The sequence below is a fragment of the Parasteatoda tepidariorum genome, chromosome 5, assembly GCF_982258835.1.
Source record: "Parasteatoda tepidariorum strain Cologne lab strain chromosome 5, Ptep-v5.0, whole genome shotgun sequence".
Taxonomy (NCBI): domain Eukaryota; kingdom Metazoa; phylum Arthropoda; class Arachnida; order Araneae; family Theridiidae; genus Parasteatoda; species Parasteatoda tepidariorum.
The window spans coordinates 1076717-1101764 of NC_141759.1; the positions used below are offsets into that span (position 1 = coordinate 1076717).

Genomic DNA, 25048 nt, shown 5'->3' on the forward strand with positions numbered 1-25048 from the left:
GAACAAATAATTTTGGAAATAGGCAAATCTTTTCAAATACCGATTAGAAATAGAATATTCTTGTAATGAATCTCTTAATAAATAGAATTCGACTTTTTTTTTATGAAATAAGAATGCTTGACATTCGTTGTGTCCTACAACGAATGTAAAATTTCGTACATTCCTGCAGTAATTGCACAAAACTCACTGCAATTGAGTTACTTCGAAATTGTTGTAAAATTTTAGAAATTCTTAATAATTTTTTTTATTATTACTTATTAATTTTCTGTCATATATATAACTGTCATATATATTCTGTCATATATATATGTGACTGCAAAAAAATTATAATATAACTGCTACTAGTAACCGTTGATGTATGTTTATATAATCATTTCAAAACTATTTCATTATTATAAGTGAGACACAGTTATGATCATTTGTATTCCGAAATGAGGAACTACATATAAATGGGTTTTTTTTTTTAAAAAGAGATGAAGAAAGAGAAGTATTGTGAAATGGGTACCTGAAATGATATTTGCGAATGCTTTTTTTTTTCATTGCTATTTAAAGAATATAAATAAAAGATGTAAGACTAACGAATTTTATTTTTTGTTTTCTAATGGGTATATCACATGAGAGATAAATAAGAGCAACCGTAAACGGAACCTCCACTCTAACCGCAACTATAAAGTTAATTTCTCAGTTCAGAGTTGCCGATAGGGTTGCTTAATTGCCCGAATGGTTGTTCGTAATTGTGTTACCATTTTTGGCTATTTACCTTTACTCTTGGCTAATATGTTATTTTTTCATGTGATGCAATTATTCCGCAGTTTCTCAACGATGCTTGTAAAGGGAGGGAAAGGAAATCACAGACGCCACTGATCAATCAATATTCTGGAAATCACAGAATATTGATTGATTTTCATCTAATTTTGTACATTTTTAAGTCTTTATTCAGCTGCAAATAAAAATTCTGTACATTTCATTTCCATAATAGTGGAGCAGCATAGTAAATGAAGGAATATGATTTCTAACTCATAATATAAAAATGATATTAAGATATATCAATAAATTTCATGCTGCATCTCTAAAAGGAAAAGGGGGGTAAAAGGGAAGATGGACTTAAATACTATCTAATATTTTTAGTTTCTACGTTGAATCGAGTGACTAATGTTATAGAAGTTATTTATGTTTTATATATAAAAGTACAGTTTACTTATACACATTTACGTATATTTGCTAACTGAGCAATGCTAAATGTATATGCTAAATCGAATGGGAATAAAGCGAAGCTGTCTGATTTAATAGTTTAACAATTCAAAAAGTTATAAAAGTTTAATCTATAGAAAGTACTATTTTTTCACTTATACCACTTTATGCAACTGACATTGCTTTCTAAACAAGTGAGACATTTCTTCAAATTTAATTTTTTCTCTTAAGGTAATAAAATAGTAATTTGAAACAATTCTTTTGAAGAAATGAGGTTTTAATGTATGAAATATGTAATTCTTGACTTACCTTTTACTCATGAAATATTAATAACATTTAAAAATTATCAGATCAATTCTACTTTTTAAAAATTCAGTTTAAAAAATACATAATAAATAATGTCTGACTTGTCTATACTACAATGTCTCAGTATTTCATTGTCGTAAAATTGCAATAAGGGATCATCACTTTTATTTATCATCTACACACTGCATATCAGGAATCAGGGCTCGAAAAACAGCCCGTCCTCGACGGTCAAAAATTCTCCGCGGACAACGAATTTCTCGAATCTGACGTCCTCGCGGACGGCCATTTTCCCGTTAATGTTCGTGATACATTTTAAATTTTTGTTATCTTACAAGAGTCTTGTAAGTTACAAGGCAGCAAAATGACCCACAATACAGCAACATACTGCGCATATATTGATGTTTTCTCTGTCTGGGAGTACTGCAGCTGTAGAAAGGGGCTTTGCAGCAATAAACTTACAAAAAAAACACAATACGTACTGATCTTAAACAAGAAGCTTTAAAAGCAATTATGAACATCTACCTAAATGAAAAACCCCTTTCAGATTTCTGTTCAGAAACCTCTGTAAATCATTGGCTTGATTGTGGAACTGGCAAACGTCAGTAGGGGAAAAAAGGGGGTTCAGCCGCAGCAGGAGGGGTACAACTCAACATTTCAGATTCGGCTACTGCCGCAGCAGGAGAAATACAACTCAACGAACTATGACGTCAGAGGTTTTTCTGAGAGTGTGAGATCCCTACTGTAGATAAGGTTTTATCTAGAGGGTTGTTTTTATCTCTTCTGTAGAAAGTGAAGGAATTATTTTCATTTTCGGGACTTTTAAATTTTTCGTACCCAAGTGTATTTTATTAAGTTTTCAATATTTAAATTAATATACCAATTATTATTTTCTCATTTAAGCATTATATTTTATTCTATTCCTAATATTTAAATTAATATTTTAAATAAATAATTTTTCTTTATAATGCTTACGATTTACTTTGATTACTAAAATGGAGTGACATTTTTATTAATTACAAATTATATGTTCACCAGTTTTAATCTAAGATTTTTGTTCTTGTCCAATACTTGTGGTCCCATCTAGTGAGTAAAATAAATACTAATTTTATAAAACACATAGGAAAAAAAGTTTTGTACGAGAAATACTCATGCTGCCATCTATTGGAGGAAGTTTCAACACTGTTTCTACGTAACTTTAACAGAATCACTTCTGAAGTAATATATAAATAAAGTGTTTAAACTTAGGATTCGAACCAACAATCTCATATTAACAAAATGTTTTCATGGTACAACGGTTTCAACCGACGCGCTAACCGTTGTGCCATGAACACATACGCATACAACGAGAATATAAGATTTTATAAAAGTGTGAAGGAAATGTTTTCACTCACCCTTTGTAATAGAATATTTTTTTAAGTTTAATTTTCAATTTATTTTAAAATCAAAATGAAAAGGAAGTTAAATTATAAGTTCATCAAAACTATATTTGAAAAGCGTACACTATTAATTTATTTTTACAAGTCGCGTAAAATGAAATATTCGCGTTGAGACTAAGGAGAAAATCTCAAACATCTTTCATTCTATGTAACTTACACAAAAAATATGTTACACTAATATTCAGGGGAGGGCGAGCTTTCAAACATAGGATTCAAACCATCAATTTCTCAACTATAAAAAATTTTGAATAACACAACGTTCTCGATGAGATGCAAACTGTTGAACTAAAAAGAAATATTCATTTTACACGAATAAAAAGTTGTTGTTGTTTTTTTTTCTATGTCACTGTAGAAAGATTTTCTAACATAATCTCCATGAAAAAAGTATAATAAATTTTAAATTTTACTGCGATACATTTTCAAATTTAATTTATGTATATTATTATGATCTCTTTAGATTAAATATGAAAATCGTTTAAAATTGAAATTAACAAAACTATGATTCAGAGGAAAGATATAAAATAATATTGACAAATACACAAAATAAGATAAAAAAAACAATCTTTATTCAATAAATTTTTAAGAAGATGAACAATATATAATACAAAATTTCCCGCTACACAATAATGTTCTACTTCATTGGAAATTTAAATAGGAACGTATGGAACAATTAACATTCAAATATCGTGAAGATATGCAAATTGTTTTACAATCAATGTGAAAAACTCTCCTTAACATAAATGACGAGAGTGAAAAATTAGAGTACATTTTCATAGTGAGATACATGTAATGACATAAAAGTTAATTGTGCCTTTGGGATTTTTTTCTCTTTCATTTTGAATAAATCAAAACACAATTTTATGTGCAAAAATGAATAAAATTAATTCAATAAATTAATTCAATAAATATATAAATAAAATTAAAAGAGTTAACGTGAATAAAATGTATATCTAAATTAAACATTGTTAATTCTAAAGTGACCGTGTGCAAATGTGTCACATCCATTTTCTAAAATGTAACGCTTATCATCTAGAGGACAAAGGGCTAATTTGTTTGTTGTAACAGAATACAGTTGATGATTTTTTGAGATGATAGTTTTCATTTTCTCTCTAACTCTGGAATTTTCGAAAAGACATTTGATATAACTACTGTGTTTCAGTTTTTTGTTTCGTACGCTCTTCACCACTCCCTTTGCTGCTTTTTTTTCCCCATCTTCACTCAATATAGAGTATAATTTAGAGCGCAGTCCTACAAATTCAACCACTACTACCCCATTTAATTCATCTTTCATTTTCCCGAGAACTTTTTTGTTGACTTCGCTGTGTAAAAAATGATGCTTCGGATAATCAGATGTGTCATAGAGATCGATATTTTCTCTCATGTCGTGGTAAATATCTTCTGTTTCAATGTGATAGCACAACGAATCAGTGTCCGTGAATAATAATTTTGCCTTCTCACCATACTTATTTCTTATATGGTTATAATGAAATTCGTACATAAATATCTTGCTGATATCTAAGACGGTAAATCCCGTGTATACGGGACGGTTTAAAACTAAAGATGTTACATGACGTGAAATAATTACAAGGTTATCATCTATGATATTAAAACTGTTGAAGGAGGGGGAAGCTATTAATTTTAACGCTTTTTTCTTATCTACTACAATGTCGATATTTTCCCGTTGACGCAAATTTTCTAATGTTTTCCCAAACATACTGTTATTCATAAGCTTATAGAAATCTTTATCGAAAGAATTCGTTGCCTTTTTTCGCATCTCTGTGTTGAAATTTATAAATGGCTGTAGCCAAGCTTCTTGCTTAAAAAGTAAAATTTTGTATATTTTTTTCATTTTCAACCCTAATTTTAAATATAATTTTAAGTTTCTATAATGAAGCACATATCTATTTTTATCGCGTAAATTAGGTATTAGTTTCGAAACGTTGGAGGGGTCACTCACACTTAATTCTGATGCTACTCTTTGTGAATAGGGGGAAAGCATGTCTGAAGAAACTTTTAATTGTTCAGGGGCTACAGGTAAATCGCTATGTAAATCATGAATTTCAGTGGGATACTCCAAGTCCACTTCGATAATCATTCCCTCTTCCTGTTCATCCGACATATTCAATATGTCATCTGCACTTAATTCTAAATTTTCACTCCATCGAAAGTCTTTCGTGGGTAGATGACTCATCATCGCAGTACCATAGAGGTTATTTTTATCTAAATATATAATGTAGGAAGAGGGAACGTTAGCGTCGTAACCACCAGTCATGTATTTGTTGTTTGCGCGGGCATATCTATTAGATATCATTGACACACCTCCCCGCACTCCTTTCTCAATAAACAAATGCATTGTAGGATCAGTTAAAAGATGTAATTGCACCTTCGTCATTTTTAAGCATGCATTCCATGCTAAACCGGGGGCGGTGAATACATGCGCAGGATCAATTTCATAATGCGATAGGCATAAACTTCTGAATTTTTCAAAGACATCTGCGAGAAGGAGTGTGTCGGTTTTGACATATAAGTTGTGATAATCTTTTAATGTTTCCATGTTAAAATTTTGAAAAACAGTACGTGCGTGACTATAATCCGATTCGCTCACATCTTCTTCATTTAAACTATTGTAAAAACATTCACGTGGAGGTAATTCGATTTCGTTAAATTTACTCATTGAATTAAAATATTCGTAAGGGTAAACACCCTTGCGTTTTAAAAGAGGGAGTTGATCGGGAGAAAATTGCGAAGATAATACATGGAATTCATCTTCTCCTAAATTCGAGACGAGCTTATCAAGGGAGGCGGGTATGAATTGAAAAGAGTCTAAAAATTGTAAGTGTCCGATCGAGAAAGTAATAAACTGTTCTGCATTAGTACCAATGCACGATATTCGTTTATTCCCGATTTTGCTCATCGTTTTTATTATATGATGACTATCATAGCCTTTTAAATTATGAAACACTACGGGTATCTTTTTTGTCAACTTAAAGTTCAAATTACAGCTCGAATGTAAAGCACCGCGATACTTAGATGTTAAATGGCAATGATCTCTTACTCTATCATTTCCTAATACTTCATTACAAACATAGCAATGCGTTGCATTCGAAAAGGCTTCTTCTTCCTCTCTAGTTAATTGCATAGGTTTTTGAACCCTAAGTAAATCTAAAATAAGTTTTTCCTCCCCTAACAAGCTGTGTATGAAATGTTCCGCCGCGTTTTCCCCATGATAAACAACTGGTGGTTTCAAACACTTCCCTTCGTAATCAATGATAACATATGAATATCCGCACGGAATGTGCTGTGCATTAATTTGCGTATTAGACCCTAAATTTGTTGACTTTTGTTCCAAAATGCACTCAAAATCAGCATAAATAATGTACGGAATTTTATGTTGCATATGAAAAGAACTAAATTTTAAAATGCGGTCATTCTCGCTCGGCATCGTTATTTTTTGTATCTTATGCTCCTTACAATATGTTACATGATCATCACGGTTATTTCTAGTATAAAACCGATGAAGGCAAAAATTACAATAAAATGTGGCCGCTCTATGTTCAGTTAGATGTGAAAGTAATCTACTCATATCACAAATGAGGCAAAAATGTTGCTTTTCACCTTTAGATATCAGCAAGAGATTTACATGGTGAACACCGGCTCGGTTAGATGAAAGATGTAATGGGAAAATATCTTTATTTTCACAACCGAAGACATTAATTGAGAGATTATTAATCTTTTCAAACTTAGAAATTTGATTCAATTTCATGGGAAATGTTATCCCGCTTAAAGCTAACTCATTTTCAAATTCGCGATACTTGTTTACTCGATTAGCACTTTTACGGTCACTACAAGGGTGAAGAGCGGCTAGCACTGACCAGAGAAAACATTTGTTGTCACTGTTACGTATGTTTAAAACAGCTTTTTTTTTTACTATTTCAGGGGGAAGTGGGATAAACGAAGAACCATTTAAAGGGATGTATTTCGCTGTATTTAGCTCAAGGTAATTTACCTCATCCAGAGTCCACCCACTGCCCCTGTTCACGAATTCGTCAAAAGATAGAATAATTTTCCCAAAGGCACAATTAATTTGCTCTTCTAAATTGTTAAAATTTAAAGATATTGCGTTGCAACTGCGAAAAAAAGAGGTGGCTATTTCTCGCTCACCGTCCTGGGCGGTTCTTGAAAAAAGAGCTTTGACACAAATATACCACTTCGTACCCGATGCATCAATGTCAGCTTGAAGAATGTGTGATAGGTTGTCTTTTAAGTCATTTAAGAAAAGTAATAAATCGTTTTTCTTACTACTGTAGAGGGTGCGACTCCTGAACGCTCCATCCAATGCACTCCTGTGCAGCTGGGTACTTTCTTCTACTTCCCTCTGTTTAGCCGTAGAAGTCTGCGAAAGAGATAAGAATAGAATATAAGTGAAACTATTGGGAATTAGAGAACTGTTACAAAACACCTTTACTCCTTAATGTAATTTATAGTTTTATTTGCTACTTTATTCAAATGTTATTTGTATATTCCTCTGAATCAATTAGCTTAAAGATCAAACGCTTAAGAAACAGATATCCATTCGTTAATTATTTTATTTAAATTAAATGCAATTCTTTTAAAGAAAAAAAAAATAAGACTTCAAGAAACATTAAAAAAGGGATTGAAATGATTTTTTCGCTTCTTCTAACATTAATAAAATTAGCCATATTAATTTACTCATTACAAAACAATAACCTTCTGTTATTTTAATAAAGAAGTAAACATTCTTAAATCACATTATTATATTTAAATATAATCCCTTTTAAAAGAAATGTAATAATATAGTTTTAACTATAAGAGTGTAAGAATTAACTTACTCACGCTAGGAGAAAACAAAGTCTCTTCATTTAGGATGTCAGACGAAACATTTTTAATAACCTCATCTGCATACGAGTCATCCATGCAATCATCGTCATCAGAGGAGGAGGAAACAATTCTCTGCACCCTTCTTGCTCGTTTCTTTCCATTCTTTACGGAATCGTCACTAGTAGAGAAACGTCTCTTCCGTCCACTAGATTGTGTTGTAGAGCTAGGAAACTCTCTGCTGAGTCGAACTAACACCTCCTAAAGTAATAATAATAAATTGTATTAGAATATAATACATAAGATCGTAAAAAAAAAAAAGAAAAAAAAATGTATGTAAAGAAAATTTACATCATTTTACGATTATTTTTTTAAAAAATGTAAACCTATTATATTTTTAAAAAATAAGAAAATAAAGATAACTAATTAGTAAATTAAAATTTAACCTGCTAAATATAAAAAATATTTTCGTCAACATTAATTATGTATAATGCTTTAAAAAAGTGGTCAAATAAAAAATAAATAAAATGAAATTCAAATGAAGGATACTTACTTCTGAGACATCTCTTATTGCCTGATCAGCCTCGGCATCGTCCATAGTCCATTGTTTATCCATAGTTGACCCGCACGCGGCTGGATGGAATGATGAGAACTGACAACGATGTACGAAAAAGTACCCTTTTTATATTGGTGAATAATCGGTGATAGAAAACTAAACAACAACAGAAAAAGAAAATAGTTTCTACGAATTGCAAACAGCACTTTTCTTTACATAACTATCTTCGTCGAGATTTATCTTTAAAAAATTAAAAGCATTCTTAAAAAGATAAAAGCGGGGATGTTTTCATGAAAATAAGAGTGAATACTTGTTTTATGATTCGATAATTCTTCCAGACGAGACAATTTATCGATAAATGAAAACATTTTCTATCGGAAATCGCTTACAGATTATATAACTGTGTAAGGTAATGGGAAAATGTTTTAACTCTCACTCCCCTTTCACGGTAATTTCTTATCCCCTCGTAAATACGGCGTTTCAATTCACTCTTTGTCCGCTACCTGTATTATTGCTTACGTTCATTGTCTGAAAAGCTGCGACGACGCTTATTTTTCTCTGGCCATTGTATTTTAAATCTAATGTATCATTGCAAATGGAAAAAGAGATGTTATCCGAAATTGAGATTCCATCACTTAAACATAAGTCTACCGCATTATGTTTGTTTAAAATATTGAAAGTAAAAAGTATTACGTTTATCGCAATAAAACAGCAGAGAGAGATGACTCGACTGTCGAATGGCATAATGGATTCTGCATTAGTGGAGAATGTGTAAGCGATAGTTAAAGGAATGCGATTATCTATCGTATGACGTTGTAACTCGTATTAATTCTCGCAGGATTATAATCACGCCGATTAGACGTGACTATTGCGCGAGCCGGTGCGCGAGAGAGAGACCGCCCGCCCGCCCGTCCGCCCGCCGCCGCCGCCGCTGCCGCCCCGCGCTCGCCCGTCGCGCGAAAATAACGGGTTCTATAAATTAAAATTTGAATATAATCGAAAAAAAAAAAAAAAGAACGCGTAAAATAAAGAAAAAAGTGTGTTTCTTTCAATCATTTTTTATTAATACTTTTTATTGTTTTACATATATTCTGTAACTACATTTGCAACCACTGATATGGTTTTTTCTTTTGAATTTTCTTTAATTTGGGGGCGAGAGAAGAACCTTTTTGCAAAATATAAGACTCATTCTTTATAAAAGTGCGAGGTAAATTAATGTCCTTGATTATTTCGCGAAACTCTTCTTGTCCTGTTATGAAAGTGTTATTCTTCTTTTTTCTCATCATGTTGTTCAATAAATCTACGATATTAGAATTTTTCACGACTTCGCCTTTGTGAACGAGCTCTCCCCGAGGTGTCCAAGATACGACATCGTTGTTTTTCTTTAAAAATTCGAGAACGTTCTTCGTGTTTGAAGTAAACTGCTTTGGCATTGAAGATAGCATTAAACTTTCTATATAATTTTCTTCCTCCTTTATTTCCGGTTTCTCGTCCGGCACTTCATCTGATTGGATTTCTTTATTTGATATGGGAGAATTTAATGAATCTAATTTAATTCTCTTTAACAATACTTGATTATACATTTTTATTTTCTCATCTTCATCCATTTGTGAAAGTAATATTTGCTTCATCTCACGATCTAATTCGCTGAGTTTTTCATCCGGTAGAACATGGCGGGAAACTAGATGTTCGGGTACTAAAATCATCTTCTTAGCATATTCCATTTTTATTCTTAAACTTATTTAGTCAAGTAATTGCTAAGAATACTTATAGCTATAGGTAAGAGACCGTAAAGAAACCCTCCTTTTTGAATGATAAGCTTGCGTTTCTTTTTGAAAGATACTTTTTTGTCGGAGAGTTTTCTCAGTGTATGTTTATGTCGAGCTAACTTTCTTTTCTGATGCGCTGTGATTGGTATATTTCCTTTTAAAGTGTTTAAGCAACACTCGGAGATGCATTTGATTGTTGATTTAGGAAGTTTTTTTAATAACACTTTTAACGATTTTTTTGGACAAATTAATATTAGTCTCAGTCTTTGTACATCCTCCTTTGTAGCAACCATGATGGGGAATGATCACACTCTTTTAAAGACATCACATTTATTTCATTTGATACACGCACATTTCTTCACCTGGTAATATTTTTGTTCGCAAGCGTAAGTTTTCATCCGTTTCAGATCTTAAATCCACCATTAAGTAAGTGAAGGGTTTTTTAGTCGCATCTTCAAAGACTTCGAGAAAAAATTTCAAGTTCCTAGGGTATAACTGTCTCCCTAAATGAGATATCTGACTCACATCTCGTCTAGATTTAAATAGAAACAAATAATGAGAATTTAAGGATATTTCTCTAAATTCTTTTCCTTTATGAAATATGTTCTGACTGACTGTGATAATTGATATATTCATGTGATGCGATCCTCGGGTGTACAAATCAGTGATTCTTTTGTTATTTCCACATTCAGACATTAAATCGTCTAAAATAAATAAAGTATTTTTTCCTAAATAATTATTGAAATTTTCGGGTATCCCTTCTACAAAAGTGACATCTGGAATTTCATCATATAAATCTTGATATATACCGTAAAACCAAACGACTTTATCAATTTTGGGATAGATTAATTCACTATGATATTTTAAAAAATTCTTTAAAAAGTAACTCTTCCCCGAGGAAGTTGGACCGCAAATCAAAGCTGTGAAAGAGGCCTTTAATCTCAGTGACTCCATCACGATAAATGAAAGAACATAGCAGACGTTAAGCTTATTTATACATCAAACTCTTTATTATGAAATATAAAATGGTACATATTCATTATAAAGCTTTTTTTTAACAAAGTTATACACACGTTTATCATTTTGCATAGAATTTAATTGTAGTGAATCAATAATAAATTTCATTGAACGATTTCTACATCGAAAATACAAATAATAGATACAATACTGTCCACATACAGCGGTCGAATCACTTTGAAGAGAGACGTCATTGTAAGTGACGTGCGAGTAATTCTTAAAATAATTACTAATGTAACGATTGAAAAAGTTAGGTGAGTGTCCGTAGGAATCGAAAAATTCTGCTGAGTTAGGTGAGTTCACATAAAATGCCATCCAGTGAGTTCCAGATTTGTAGTGTGGGTCAGTATTAACCACAAATGCAGATGGAAATCTTGTAATTCGTTTAGGAATTCTATCACTCGGATAAACGCCAATAAAAATTCTGTGGGTGGACACATCTTTTTTCAATACTTTCTCTATTTGTAGAACATTCATACTGAGAAATCACATATAACAGAACGACTCTTCGTCACCTCGATAATAGAATTAAACTCGCTATAAACAAATAACGATATAGTTTTAGGAAGAGGTTTTGAAAACTTCAGTTCAATTCTTAAATTTCCCTGACGAATTAAGTTAAGATAACTCCCGTCACATAAGTCTGGAGAGAGATCAAAGGAATACAATGTATATCCTTTTGAAAATTCGTCTCTATTTATGTAAATTCCTTTATTGCTACTTAATCTCTCACTTCCTAAGAGTAAACTGTTGTAAGAACGAATGTACTGATCATCTTCGTAATTCGGAGTTAAAGGTTTGTGACACACAGGATTTCCGTCAACGTAAACACCTATGAAATTCACATCATTGTGTTTAAAATTAAAAGGGTTAGTAGTATAAGTGCCGTTGAATGCGTCGTTATCCACACAGGCTAAAACCAATCTTTTCGGAAGCTGTCCTAGGAAAACGTTGTCTTGAGAAAAGGAAAATGAGCCAGCAGGAATAGAGTACATTTTACATAGTACTCTGTCTATAGGATATTTAGCTGTTGTTTTTTCTAAGGCTTTTGCATGACCTAATAACACACCTGGACTAACTTTAACTTTACGCACAAACAAAGATGCATGCTCGATAGCTATTTGATACTTTGCATTTTCGGGAGATATGAGACAAAACTCCGGTTTATTTCTAATGAGCTTCAGTTTTAGATCAATCATGTTTAATAACAGTCTGTCTTGATAGAAAAGATCGCAATGTAAGTTTCCGATCATTTCTAATACCTTTCCCTTAGCAATCATTGAGGAACGCTTTTTCAATCCTTCGTTTTCTTTTGATGGGTCGGTCTCGTCGAGATGACCAGCGGTATCTTTGTAAAAGCATTCAGAGGTTAAAAAACTTTTCTTATAGTCTGAACCATAATTTAATAAAGTTTCGATGTAAGATCTATATGCATAAGTATTACTCGAAGAAGTGATAGTACGATCATTCAACATTACATCCACTTGAGAAAAAAGAGAATGGAAAAATAAATTGCACGGAGAAATTTTCTCATTTTCAGGTAGAGGTTTATTATCTTTTAAAACTTTTACTTTAACATACAGTTGCGTAGCACTTAAATCCAAATACTCCTCTGAAGTCCCCGATATATTAAATTCGATTGGGAGGCCATCATGAATGTTCGATATGGGGTGAAACTCTGACCACTGTCCTTTTTCTATAGCAGTTTGTGTTGGAGGCATGAGAAATAAATCAAGTTCCGATTTAACAGAAGGGAAAGAATCATTTCTTATTAAAGCCATGCTAGCTGAAAATATCTGGTGTGCACACTTTGCGATACTTCTTACTACTAGTAGATTTTCGGTTTTTGCGTTTCCTTTTATGCCCTCCAACCATGGTTTTCACTTTATCCGCTGCTTTATTTGTGAGTATTTTAGTCGCCTCCTTTATACGTTGTTTTGAAGCATCCCTTATATCTTTTCCTTGCATATAATCGTTAGCTATGTCAACTCCCGATTTGAGAGCTTGTTTTCCTACGGCCTTTGCTCCTGATTTGAATAAAGGTAAAACCATTCGAAACATACTTTTAAAAATTCCACCTAAACCGCTTCCTTTTTGAAGTGATACTCCTTTATAATAAGATAATCCATTCCCTGCTTGATTTGAGTAATAATCTTCGAAAGATTTTGTACAACAATGGTAGTTTTGATACATTTTGAGAAAAATTTGTTCTATAATGTTTTCAACCGAAAGTGAAGTTTCACTATCAACTTCCCCCTTTCGAATGACACGTAACGTCCTGCGTGAGTTCTTATAACTATTTCGATTGACTCAATATTTTTTCTAGACAAAGGTAAATAGTGCGGTCTTTCAAACTGAGCATGAATCATTTCTCCATCTTTCCCACTCACGGTTAAAATTCGTAAAAGGGGGACTACTACATCCCCAACCATTTCAGGTTGTATAATATCGGCATAGATATATAACAAGTGTAAATCGACATTAGGATCTGCTACAAAAGGACTCTCAATAGATAGTGTACCTGGAGGTATGACGTTTTCGCCTAACGTTTCATCATGAGGAAAACCTAAACTTTCCGCTAATCCTTTCGATAAACGAAGTGTGGCACCGTTTGTCAGCTGAAGTTTTACTTTTTTCGAGAATTTATTATATCCTAATTTAATTCTTATATTTTTTTCAAACTGATCGATAATTTCATTTACTGAGTCGTAAAAACCACTCGGAATCGAGTTTTTCTTTTTTACACCGTTACCTAAATTATACTCATACGAATTTCCATCTTCCGTTATGTTATTCCACATTCTCGGATAAATTATTTCTACTAAGCCTACTTCCCATTCTCCCAAAAGTTCGAGACGTTTTGGGAGTTTCGTAGAAAAATGGGACATGGTATTGTCGGGAAAAATATGCATGGAAGCATCACTTGGTAGTGTTATGTAGAAACTCATCGTGACAAATGATGAGATTGTAGAATGTGAAATTACTTTTATAAGACGAATAAATCATTAGAGGGAAGCCAAGCATTAAATTTACTAGGATAACCTTTGAATTTAACTAAGTATTCCAACTTATTCTCATGAAATCGTTTTTTTAAGATTTTTTCGACTGGAAACGTTTCAGGGAGAATAACTCTTTGCAATTCTTGGGTATAAAATGTTCCTTTAATTTCTTCACCCATCAAATCTTTAATTTTGTATACTGGGGGGATTCTAGAAATACAATGGTTGATGATGAATATTTCTTCAGACCAATTGTTTTCATAACCTTTCTCGAAAACCATTTTCGACTTTGATATGCGTACAGCTTCCCCAATTTTAAATGTACACTTATAACGTTTCTGATTAGGCAAGTTTTGATATAAATTATTGAAAACTTGTTTTTCGTTTTCTTTTGTAACTTTAGCAGGCTCCATTTTAATGCTAGTGTGATAGGTGTTATTATAACTCTTCATTATATCTTCTAAAACATCAATGTACCTAAAAGTGTTTTTAGCAGTGAAATACTTCCATAGCTTTGTTTTCAAAGTACGATTAAACCTCTCAACAATAGAACTTTTAGTGTGATTGAATGTGAAGAAAAAGTGAACTCCAGCTTTTTTTAAATAGGATTGAAAATTCTTATTAAGAAATTCTTTCCCTTGATCTGTTTGTAATTTTATAGGTTTTCTCTCTTTGAATATTTCTTTAAAGGAAGATATAATGCTAGAGCTGTCCTTTCGTTTCAGTGGGAAAGCCCATGCGTATTTTGAAAAGACGTCGATGCACGTTAAGATATATCGATAGTCATCGTTGAAATTTACAATCCCCTTTAAATCCGCTATGTCCGCCTGAAATTGAATACTCATTCCACTCACCATGACTCTATTTCGTGAAAAATTATTTCTCACACCCTTATGGAGAGTATACGAATTTTGGGTAGATAACCAATTTCTTATCTCTTTACGAGAAACTCTTCCCTTCATCGATCGGTACAAAGCTTCCACCCCACCGAAACTTCCAGGTTGTGCGGGATCATTATGTAAATCGTCCAATTGCATTCTAACACAGCTGAAAAATAAATATGTCACCTTCTGAAAGAGTATATCAAAAATGACAGTAACTTAAAAATGAAAGTAATTTATAAATGAAAACAAAAAATAAATGGAAAAAAAAAATTTATTCAAATTGAAAATTGTCATTAAGAATATACACTTGTTACATACAGAAATAAACAATATGTACATAACTATAAATACATAAAATTTTAAAGAAAATATATTTAAGGTGAGTATACGAACACTATATGTTTAAACAGCGAAATCACTAACATAGAATTATAACTCTACATAAAATTCGAAAGATCAGGATCTGAAGTAATATAAAGTTCTTTTGCATTCCTTATCAAATTTGAAACATTTAATTTCGAAAAAAAATTCTTATTTATGTAGTTAGTAATCAGTGCATTCGTTTCAAGAAAATCATGAGCTAATTGTACTAAGTCAAAGTGTGAGAATATTAAATCACCACATCTTAACAGTTTCAGTTCATGACTTAGCGTCATGCATTCATGACCCAGTTGGTTTTCATAGTTTTCTTCACATCCGAAACAGTTGAAAATAACTTTTATACTCGATGCAATATTCACTCTCACAAGTTCTAGCAAGGAAGTTGTCAGCATTATATCGACATCTGAAGATTCTATTACCGGAAGAGGTGATGGAGGGGGACGTTTCTTTACTTCTTCAAGCACAATGTGAGGGAAGTTATGTTGAAAAAGCAAAGTTGCAATGCTAGCTGAAACTTTTTCTTGAAAGAGCTTGTCAGTTGCGAGTGTGGAAAACTCAGTATCGGAGAGTGTACACATTGACTTTGTAAACTCACGTGTGAAATTTTTTCGAAGGAAATATTTTTGAAAAGTGACATGAGGTCCGATATCCAGATCAGCTTTTGCGATTAGTAGACTGTCTTCAAGAATGAGCACAGGAGCCTCCATCGCTGATTCATTTTCGAATTTCTTTACGAAAGAAAGCCACAAAGAAGGAGTAAGAGTAATTCCCTTTTTGGTTGGGATTAGAGCATTGTTTTCTCCAGTGAGATATTCCCTCAAATGGATCAACACCCGATTAACGTAGAAGGTGACAGCAACATAGTTCACTCCTCCAAGATGGTAGTGATGGTCAGGCAAAATTTTAACACTTTCATCAGAGGTAGATGGTGAAAGGTTACTAGAGGTATCCTCCATCATATCGAAAGAACGTTTCATGGTTAAGAGTGAGAAAATTTCGTGTAACGCTGCTAGGGAAGTTTTCAAAAGTAGAAATGGTAAGCAAACTGCAGAGCTTTTGAAGCTTTCAACAACCAATCAGAAGAGTTTTGGTGCTCAGTAAAATAAAAAATAAAAATAATAAAAAAAACGAGACGCACTTATCGTCAATTCAATTTCTAAAGTAATGTCAAGAGTTTACTTAACATTCCTCGGTTAATGGTGGAGACGCCAGTATTTTATCAATGTTTTTTTCCTAAAATTTTCTTAATCAAATGAATGTTAGCGAAAAAATGTTAATGGATAATGATTACACTATATCATCAATAACGTAAAAGCACCACCATCAAGTTATGCATACATCATCTTATTTAGCTAAACACGTAGAGTAGACTCCTCAAATGATAATTACATATTTGATGTAATAACTAATTACATATAGAATATATAAAACTTTTTCATCGCTTTTGAATTATTTGGCATATCATATTAAATTAACAAAACAGTAATGTCTAAGGAATGGTTCATTTAGAAATTAAATCTACGAAGTTATAAAGCATTAATGTGTAAATAATAATAACAATAACATTATAATAATAACATTAATTTAAATATTGAAAACTTTATAAAATACACTTGGGTACGAAAAATTTCTAAGTCCCGAAAATGAAAATAATTCCTTCACTTTCTACAGAAGAGATAAAAACAACCCTCTAGATAAAACCTTATCTACAGTAGGGATCTCACACTCTCAGAAAAACCTCTGACGTCATAGTTCGTTGAGTTGTATTTCTCCTGCTGCGGCAGTAGCCGAATCTGAAATGTTGAGTTGTACCCCTCCTGCTGCGGCTGAACCCCCTTTTTTCCCCTACTAACGTCACATTTAATTAATTTAAAAAACGCAGTGCCCTCGGATAACTTGACATTCCAGATAACTTGACCCTTGTCATTTAAATTATTTCATAAAAGAAATACTAGGTTACTATTAGTAACCTAGTATTTCTTTTTATTACTGTATAATGTAATCCTAGTAACGACTAATTCATTGTGCAATTTATATAAATGTTTGTAATAAATAGGAGAAAATTATATTTTTATTTATTTAAAAGCGACGAGTTAGTTTCAACGGAGGACGGGTGCATTGTTGGACAAGCAGTCCTCGGGGACGGGTAAAATTTCTGAGTTTTTTCGAGCCCTGTCAGGAATATCACTTTTATGAAATACCAATTTCTTTTTAAAATTGTTTTTTAAATATAAGAGGATTTTTAATGCCCTACTTACAATTTAGTGTTGTAAAATTTAAAGCATTATTTATTCGTATAAGGCAATTTGATTTAAAATTACAGGATTTATTTTAGGACAAATTTATTTCAATATAAATTCAAATTTATTAATAACTGGGAACAATATTTTATTCGGATCATACTTTTTATGTACCCTATTATTTTGTTATAGGCTTTAAACGTGTGTTTTTAATTTCAAATAATACAATTTGAAAAAGAAAACATTTAATATCAAGTGAAACATATGGAACATTATTCATTTACATTTTTAATTTTTTAATTTCAGAAATAAAAACAATATTTCATCTCTTTCCCTCTATACCAGACAAGCCTTGCAGGATTCCACTAAATATCTGAAATAAAAGAAAAAAATCACTATCATGATAAAATTTTACCAACACATTATTAGAATAAGGGTGATTAAATACCATTAATTTGGAATCAGTTAAGCAGTCAGGCATCCCTTATAAACCTGTTTAAGTTTGGCAAATATTTTGATTATAGTTCTAAGATTATTCTATATACTAATGAAAGATGGCAGATATATTTGGTTTCGTATTTTTTATGTTTGAACTGAAATTTATTTTAAAAGAATAAATTGTATTTATAAACGAAGACTATTAAAAATGTAAGCCTATTGAAAAATTAGTAAGGTAAACATATTTACTTAGTACCATTGTAGAAAAGTAAAGTATCAATAGATAAATGTAAAGCATAAATAAAAAATAAAGTATCAGTAGTTAACTTTGAATAATAATAAACAAAATATTATGCAGATCATCATACACCAAAAAAAAAAAAAAAAAGAAGAAGAGGGGTTGAATGTAAAAGCAGATAAGGAGATTAGGAATTTGTATTTTTAAAAATTACTTCTTATGTATAATATTACTACCTTTTTTTTAATACTTTTCAATAATTACCGAAAAATGGCGTAACTTTGTTAGAGACAAAGTAAATATTTGTCACACATGCTTTCTAACTTGTTTTAAAATAAGATTTTCAAAAATTAAAAGAATTCTTAGGTTAGGAATTCTAATAAAATAATTTTTTCACAAATAATAATAAAAAAAAATTAAAATGATTTTTTCAAATAAACGAGCACATGCTTTTGAAATTAACAGAAATAAAGATTAAAATTTAAAAATAAATAAATACAATCATTATTATATTTTATGTAATAATAATGCAGCAAAGTTTGGCGAGTGTCCTGGCGAATATATCAAAACGAAGCTTTTCGCGAGTAAAAATTTTTACATACATAAAAATAGAAATTAGTTCTATCTAGAGTAATAAAAACTTTGATCGGAACAAATTATAATTAGTTTCAATTTTATTACTTTAAAACAAATGAATATTTTAAAAAAAATTATCTAGAAAATAGTTTACTGAACTCACCGCTACTAAACTGATGTGCAGGTTGCTGTTACGGTACATCAACTGCATTGAGATGGTCATCTCATCGTGTGAAAGTATTTTTAATGCTTTAATTTGAAGGGAAATATTAGTATGCAAAAAAACTGTTCCGTTTCAGCAATAAAAAATTTTATCCTATCATAATCTTCATCAACGTCGTCGCCAATTTCTTTTATATTTGTATACGTCATTACATAAAATTGAAATGTCATAGAAAGCAACGATCTGATGGGTCCATGTGTGAGTTGCACTTCATTAGAGGCAATTTTTCTCTCAACAGAAAGAAACAGTTGCTGATATTTCGGGCAACCGTGATTTCTATATCACACGAGGATTTTCGCGCAATTTTTGGAGAAAGTGGAGGATTGCCTTGCCAGTTTACTTGCCGATCATTTTCCTTGTGTGATATACCGATACAAACAGAGAGAGAGAAAATGAAATTTCGCATAGATGCTGCATGACCAGACAAGATTTGCCGAATAGTTAAAATCTTTGGGAGAGGGGGGGGGGTGCATCCCCTGACATGTTTGTGCTGATATAACAAGTGTATGTTTTATTTTAACAGGAGGAGTCCCTTCTATCGTGATGTGCTCGCCCCCAGCTGCAGCCGTTTCAAGGACATGTTGGTGTCAGAAAAAGACGAGGAGTTGATTTTTTTCTCTGTGGACGGAGGATTAACCATCAACGCTTACTGCGTAGCAGACGATTACGTTATTTATGGTAATATTCTTCACTTTCTAACGGTTGCAGCAATAGTGTTTGAATGGCTAATGAGAACAGGTGTAACGTCAATTCGTCTCGAGCACACTTTCTTGTAGTTTCGATGAATTACACAGAAGACATCTTACATTTTCTACTAATCTTACTAAATATTTGTCTTGTGACGACCATTCAAAAATTGCACCTAAGAGGAGTTTTATTGATACTTACATGAAGCATTATATTAAAAATGATTGTTGTGGATAGTCTTTCAGAATAATAATAATTTAGGCGAAATATATATTGATTGTAAAATATTTCTTAATTATCATGGATAAGAAAAATATATCTGTCAACATATTTGTAGCAAAAAATATAATCTATATCCATCGCCCTTGCTATTGAAAATAGTCTAGATTGTCCAAATTAAACATTTTAAGCTTAATAATTCTCTCATTTTTTAGTCATTATTATTATTTTCTAAGATCGAAAGAGAATCATGATACATATAAAAAAAACATTCGAGTAACAATTTTTTGAACCCCTATAGCGATAAACTATAAAAGTCTCAAAACTTCTCTTCATCTATTTCACTTAAAACAGGGATGAAGGATCCAAATATGACGAAAAAGAGTATATTTCTTCAAAAAAAGCGTGTTTTTAGAGGATAAAATAAGCATATTTTAGCTAATAATTAATTTAGCTATTTTAGCTAATATAAATATCTTATATATAGCTATCTGCTATACATATTTTAAGATATTTCTTTGAGAGAGAGTCAAAACAATTTGACGGAATGAAAATCTGTCTAACCATTCAAAAGTTATAAGGGCGATCATTTTCTGATTAGACATTAGTACATGTCAATAGAAGTACTTTTTATACAGCAAATTCTTTTAACGTTTAAACTATCAACTCTACTAACTCTTGGTATAGTGTCATTCAATTCAACGTAAGTTCATAGGAAGCAATGACTCACTTGTTTACATAGCAATGTCAGATTAGTTACTAAAAATGTGTACTTTTTGATTATAAAACCCACGTTAACTGTTACTCCGAGCATCTCGTGATACATTTCATTCAATTCAACGTAATGAAATACATCAGAAACAATGACTCACTTGCTTAAAACAATTAATTCGTGTCTCCTCTTAAATCTTTCATCCCACTCCAAAAAACTGTAGAGAGGTGAATTTTCAGGTTATGGTGTCATAAGAAGGCTTTATGCCGAAAATATGCTCGTGATGTTAATTTCTCTGAAGAAACATCTTCTTTATTGCTATAATTATTGAACTAAGATGTACTACTTGAAATTGGGATCACTACGAATTATGTGCACAAGGAAGTGTTGGACCCATGGTCTTTACGACTCAGGATGGACGTCACAAATGGACCCGCTTCGGGGAAGAAACTGAGGTGCTAGCATTTCTATTTGGTAAAAGCTATAAGAATCAGGGAGAATATAAGTTATAAAACTTTGGAGCATCACCCATTCGGTTACAAATAGATTTTGTTGTTTATGGCAGTGCTAAATATTTCCAAAAGTCTGGAGAAAGGATGTCCTCTGAGGGTGAGTAGAGTTCGAAAAGTGCAACCAGAATGGCTTGAAAATGTGTTCTGGCCTTAATTGAATTTGGGGTCAATGTCTTCAAATGGGTTATAATCTATTATTGTCTGAAAAACTCTGCATGTCCTCGAAATGGATGAGAGGTTTCTAGGAAGGACGGAATGGAGGGTCTTTCGAAAGTTTGAACTGCATTTGCGTCATCAGAGCTGTCGATTAAGGTCTGATCATAGTTTCAGGCTTCTTTAGAAAAAAACGTCTGTGCACTCATTTCCCCCAATGCCCACATGGGCAGGGATCTATAGTGCAAATAGACGTTGACGTTGTTGTTGTCCTAGGCCATTAAGGCAAGAAGTGCGATTGTTCTCGTTTTCCAGTGGTGCCATCTATTCCCAATAATTCGACTTCTTCCACACCCATACGTCACAACCGTTTATTGGGTGAACCCATTCATACAGTCATAAATTCATCCACAGATCGTAATGTTGACCTGAACCAGAGAACGATTCATCTCCAATTCAGTACCCCCAGAGGTATTGAGATGATATGGGACCATCGACGACTTTGTGACCCAACAGATTTAACGTACCGTCACCATTTACTACACGAAGAGTCTTCGGCCGGCTGGATTCGAACTCCTGTTTTCACGAACGTGAGTGCCTGTCAGCCAGGCTATCCCGGCCAGTGGAAATAGAGGCAAAATAGATATATGAAAGATTTTTTTTTAAATAAAAAAAGTGAAGAAAGAAAAACTTGAAACTTGCATTTGTTAAGAATTTCCTCCAGGTTGACGAAATATTTATTATGGAAGGGAAAAAATAAAGAAGTTTTTGCAGAATACTTTTATTTTCGTTATTAAAAAAAAAAGAGTATAAAAATTTTAATTTAAAAATAAAACACTCTTGTGATAACTAGTTGCATTCTCTCTCTCTCTCTCTCGCTCTCTCTCACACACACACACATTCTCACACACACTATTTTAAGTACAGTTACGTCATGATACTGGAAATCCTGTACAAAACAAATACATCCTTTAAGAGTTTTATTTTAGTTTTAGCATTTATATCTGTAAGGTGTCTAGTTGTACAAAATCTATGATACTCTACAACTTCGTAATTTACTTTATCCATATCTATCACCGTTTCTGATATCGGAGCTCAGATTCATCTGATATTTGGTTGGTAATGCTGTAAGCGGTTTTGCCCCGCCAATTACCTTAACCTCATAATTTTTTTAAGCTAAGAGCGGTCATTCATGGGCACCCTCTTGAGCCGGGAATGAGTCCCATCATTTATTTATTTTAATAAATTAGTACATGAGTGAAATATCTACAACACATTACAGAAGAGACTTGATGGATCAGGGGATAGGGGTGCCTTCCAATGAGGTGAGCCGGGTTCGAATCCCAACAATGGCTGGTCGATATGAATTCCACATCCGGCTTGCACCGACCACAATGGTGACGTGAAATATCCTCAGCCGTAGACGTATCATTGATGAGTGTCCCCTTGCCATCAGGCTGATCGTGTGAGATTTTTTTTCTCTCCATATAACGCAATTGTGGGTCGGTTCCATCAAAAAGTCCTCCATGAAAGCAAATTTCTCCCAATACTTGATCCAGGAGTTCCCTTGTCTTCTCTACCGGTTTTATAATTACAGGGCTACAGAGTTGAACATTAGTAGTCGTAAACCCAAAAACCTGTGTCTGCAGTTTAATAACGGTTATAAAATAAAAGGCATTTCAGAGAGCTTGTTAATCGTTATTTATTACAGATAGTCTATCTAGTGTAATATAAGTGCATTTATTATCTGCAGCATTCTCTAAAACTAATTCATGATTTCCAGCCATTTAACGATTTTCATCACAATCTTAAGAATAAAATTTATGTTGATTTACAAAAGTAAAAATGTATATTAATATAGTATAATTAGAGTAGCCCAATCGTCAGGAGAGAAACTATAGAGCTAAAAGAAAGTAATGATTTATCGCTACTGTTTTTTTTCTACTCACTACACTTCACACATGGAAAACAATGGTAGAAACAATAGTTTTCGTGTCCTAAAGTAGAACTTTAGTTTTGCATACCATCAATTTGGTAAAAAAAAAATTATAATGAGATTCAGTAATTGCTGAACTCATGTTACTGTGAAAGAAGAATTTGAAAAATAAACATTTTTATAAGGAAAATTATTTTATAGTATTCATTTGGCTGTCACAAAAGAAAACAAATTTCAAAGCAAATTATCAAAGATAAAACCTTGATTTGACGCGAATAGTTTGAGGTTCAAACTAATCAATATTCAATTCATTTTTCAGGAAAAAAAGTAACGTTGAAAAGTTTGCAGAGATATATTTTGTTTTATGACCATCGTTAAACGGCCGACCAGAATTTGAGTTTATGACTCAATGCTCAACAGATCGTATAATAAATTGAGCAAATGAAGTACTGCAGATTAGGATTGCGTAGTACTTATTTTCACATCTGTCTCAATTTATTATACGATCTAATACTGATTTTTATATTTCAAAACTAAGAATAATTAAAAGTGACAAAACTTTTCTGATTATATGGTTCATGTAATTCCGAAAAAAAGAAGGTTCTATTTACTTTGCTATTGTATTCTGTGCATGTTTCAGAATTCAAGTGGTGCGTGATAGACAATCGTGTTGTTGCCATCATCCTTCACTGCAGAAAACTTTTGGATCCGGGCATCGTGAAGCGCACATTGAACGCGACAAGCGATGATGCCCACGTGCTCGTGGACTGCGGCTCAAAAACGGCCCTCCAGAAGATGTTTTTAGAAGACGCTGGCAAAACCATTACCAGGACAATTTTCCAGTGCTTAGAATTGGACGCAGATGAATTGGTCGAAGTCGACACTGGCGATGCCAAAAATGCCGTCGGTTGAAAACTCGTGCCGACCTCACACTAAGGGAAATATTCATTAAAATATATAATTTTTAACTGGATAAATGTCTTAACTGACAGATTCCTGCAAGTTTTTCGTTTAACCTACTTGATTTTTGGTTAGCACACAGTAAAGACTATGGTGTAATACCAATCTGAATTTGGCGTTGTAAAACTAAAACTTGAGTGAATGATTATTTCAAGCGATTACCGAACCGAACATTCTCACACACTTTACATCTTGACACCAATAATTGAGAAATCTTACACCAATCTGCTGATCGTTGGTGATGATTGTTGTGTTTTATGGGGATTCATTAATTTGAATACTTAAATTGCATTTAAACTATTTAACTAAATTCTTTTATAAAATGATGGTAAGTACATGTTTTAAATGTATAACAAATGCTTTTGGAACATTGTTGGAAGTTTAAAGGCAAATAATTGAGGAATATCACGATATTGACAATAGGGTGGTTTATTTGCAAGAGGTGTACTGATGAAATATGAGCTCTTATCGGATTTGATTGGCAAACTGGCCATAGTCTATTGGCTGTGGCCAGTTCAATCTTTTTTAAAAATCTTCAATCTTCTTTATTGGTTCATAAAAAAAATATTGATTGCTGTCAATTTTTTGCGCAGTCGTTTCGTTCTTTTAGTCGGATTGATTTGCCAAACTATTTACATAAACTCTTATAAAATTCGTGTATGCTTAGTTTTATAATAAAGATGTTTTTATTCTCATAAGATTTACATAATTCTATCAATTATATAAAATAATATTAAACTTCGATTCACTTCGATTTTGTTCGAATGCATATTAATAGT

At 32.3% G+C, this 25048-nt stretch overlaps 4 protein-coding genes across 5 annotated transcripts; 1 reads left to right on the top strand and 3 right to left on the bottom strand.

Annotated features, from left to right (window-relative positions):
* Positions 1-3888: 3888 nt before the first annotated feature.
* Positions 3889-6375, bottom strand: LOC147808470 (uncharacterized). Its single transcript, XM_087165062.1, has 2 exons — positions 4891-6375; positions 3889-4749 (listed from the first exon to the last, which is right to left on the bottom strand). Exons 1-2 carry the CDS (start codon positions 6373-6375, stop codon positions 3889-3891), a joined length of 2346 nt encoding a protein of 781 aa, XP_087021188.1.
* Positions 6376-6714: 339 nt separating this feature from the next.
* LOC147808471 (uncharacterized) lies at positions 6715-8501 on the bottom strand. 2 transcript variants are annotated; one of them, XM_043055621.3, is made up of 3 exons: positions 8323-8501; positions 7784-8030; positions 6715-7326 (listed from the first exon to the last, which is right to left on the bottom strand). In XM_043055621.3, exons 1-3 carry the CDS (start codon positions 8383-8385, stop codon positions 7313-7315), a joined length of 324 nt encoding a protein of 107 aa, XP_042911555.1. In that variant the 5' UTR covers positions 8386-8501; the 3' UTR covers positions 6715-7312. The 2 variants fall into 2 exon arrangements, with proteins under 2 accessions (XP_042911555.1, XP_015925979.2); XM_016070493.4 differs by having other exon boundaries at positions 6715-8030.
* Positions 8502-11584: 3083 nt separating this feature from the next.
* On the bottom strand, positions 11585-12892 carry LOC107453610 (uncharacterized protein F54H12.2). The gene has a single exon (XM_071179245.2). It carries the CDS (start codon positions 12890-12892, stop codon positions 11585-11587), a length of 1308 nt encoding a protein of 435 aa, XP_071035346.2.
* Positions 12893-19606: 6714 nt separating this feature from the next.
* LOC147808472 (uncharacterized) lies at positions 19607-25048 on the top strand. The gene is made up of 2 exons (XM_087165190.1): positions 19607-19768; positions 23950-25048. The coding sequence occupies exons 1-2, from the start codon at positions 19669-19671 to the stop codon at positions 24219-24221; spliced, it is 372 nt and encodes a 123-aa protein (XP_087021316.1). The 5' UTR covers positions 19607-19668; the 3' UTR covers positions 24222-25048.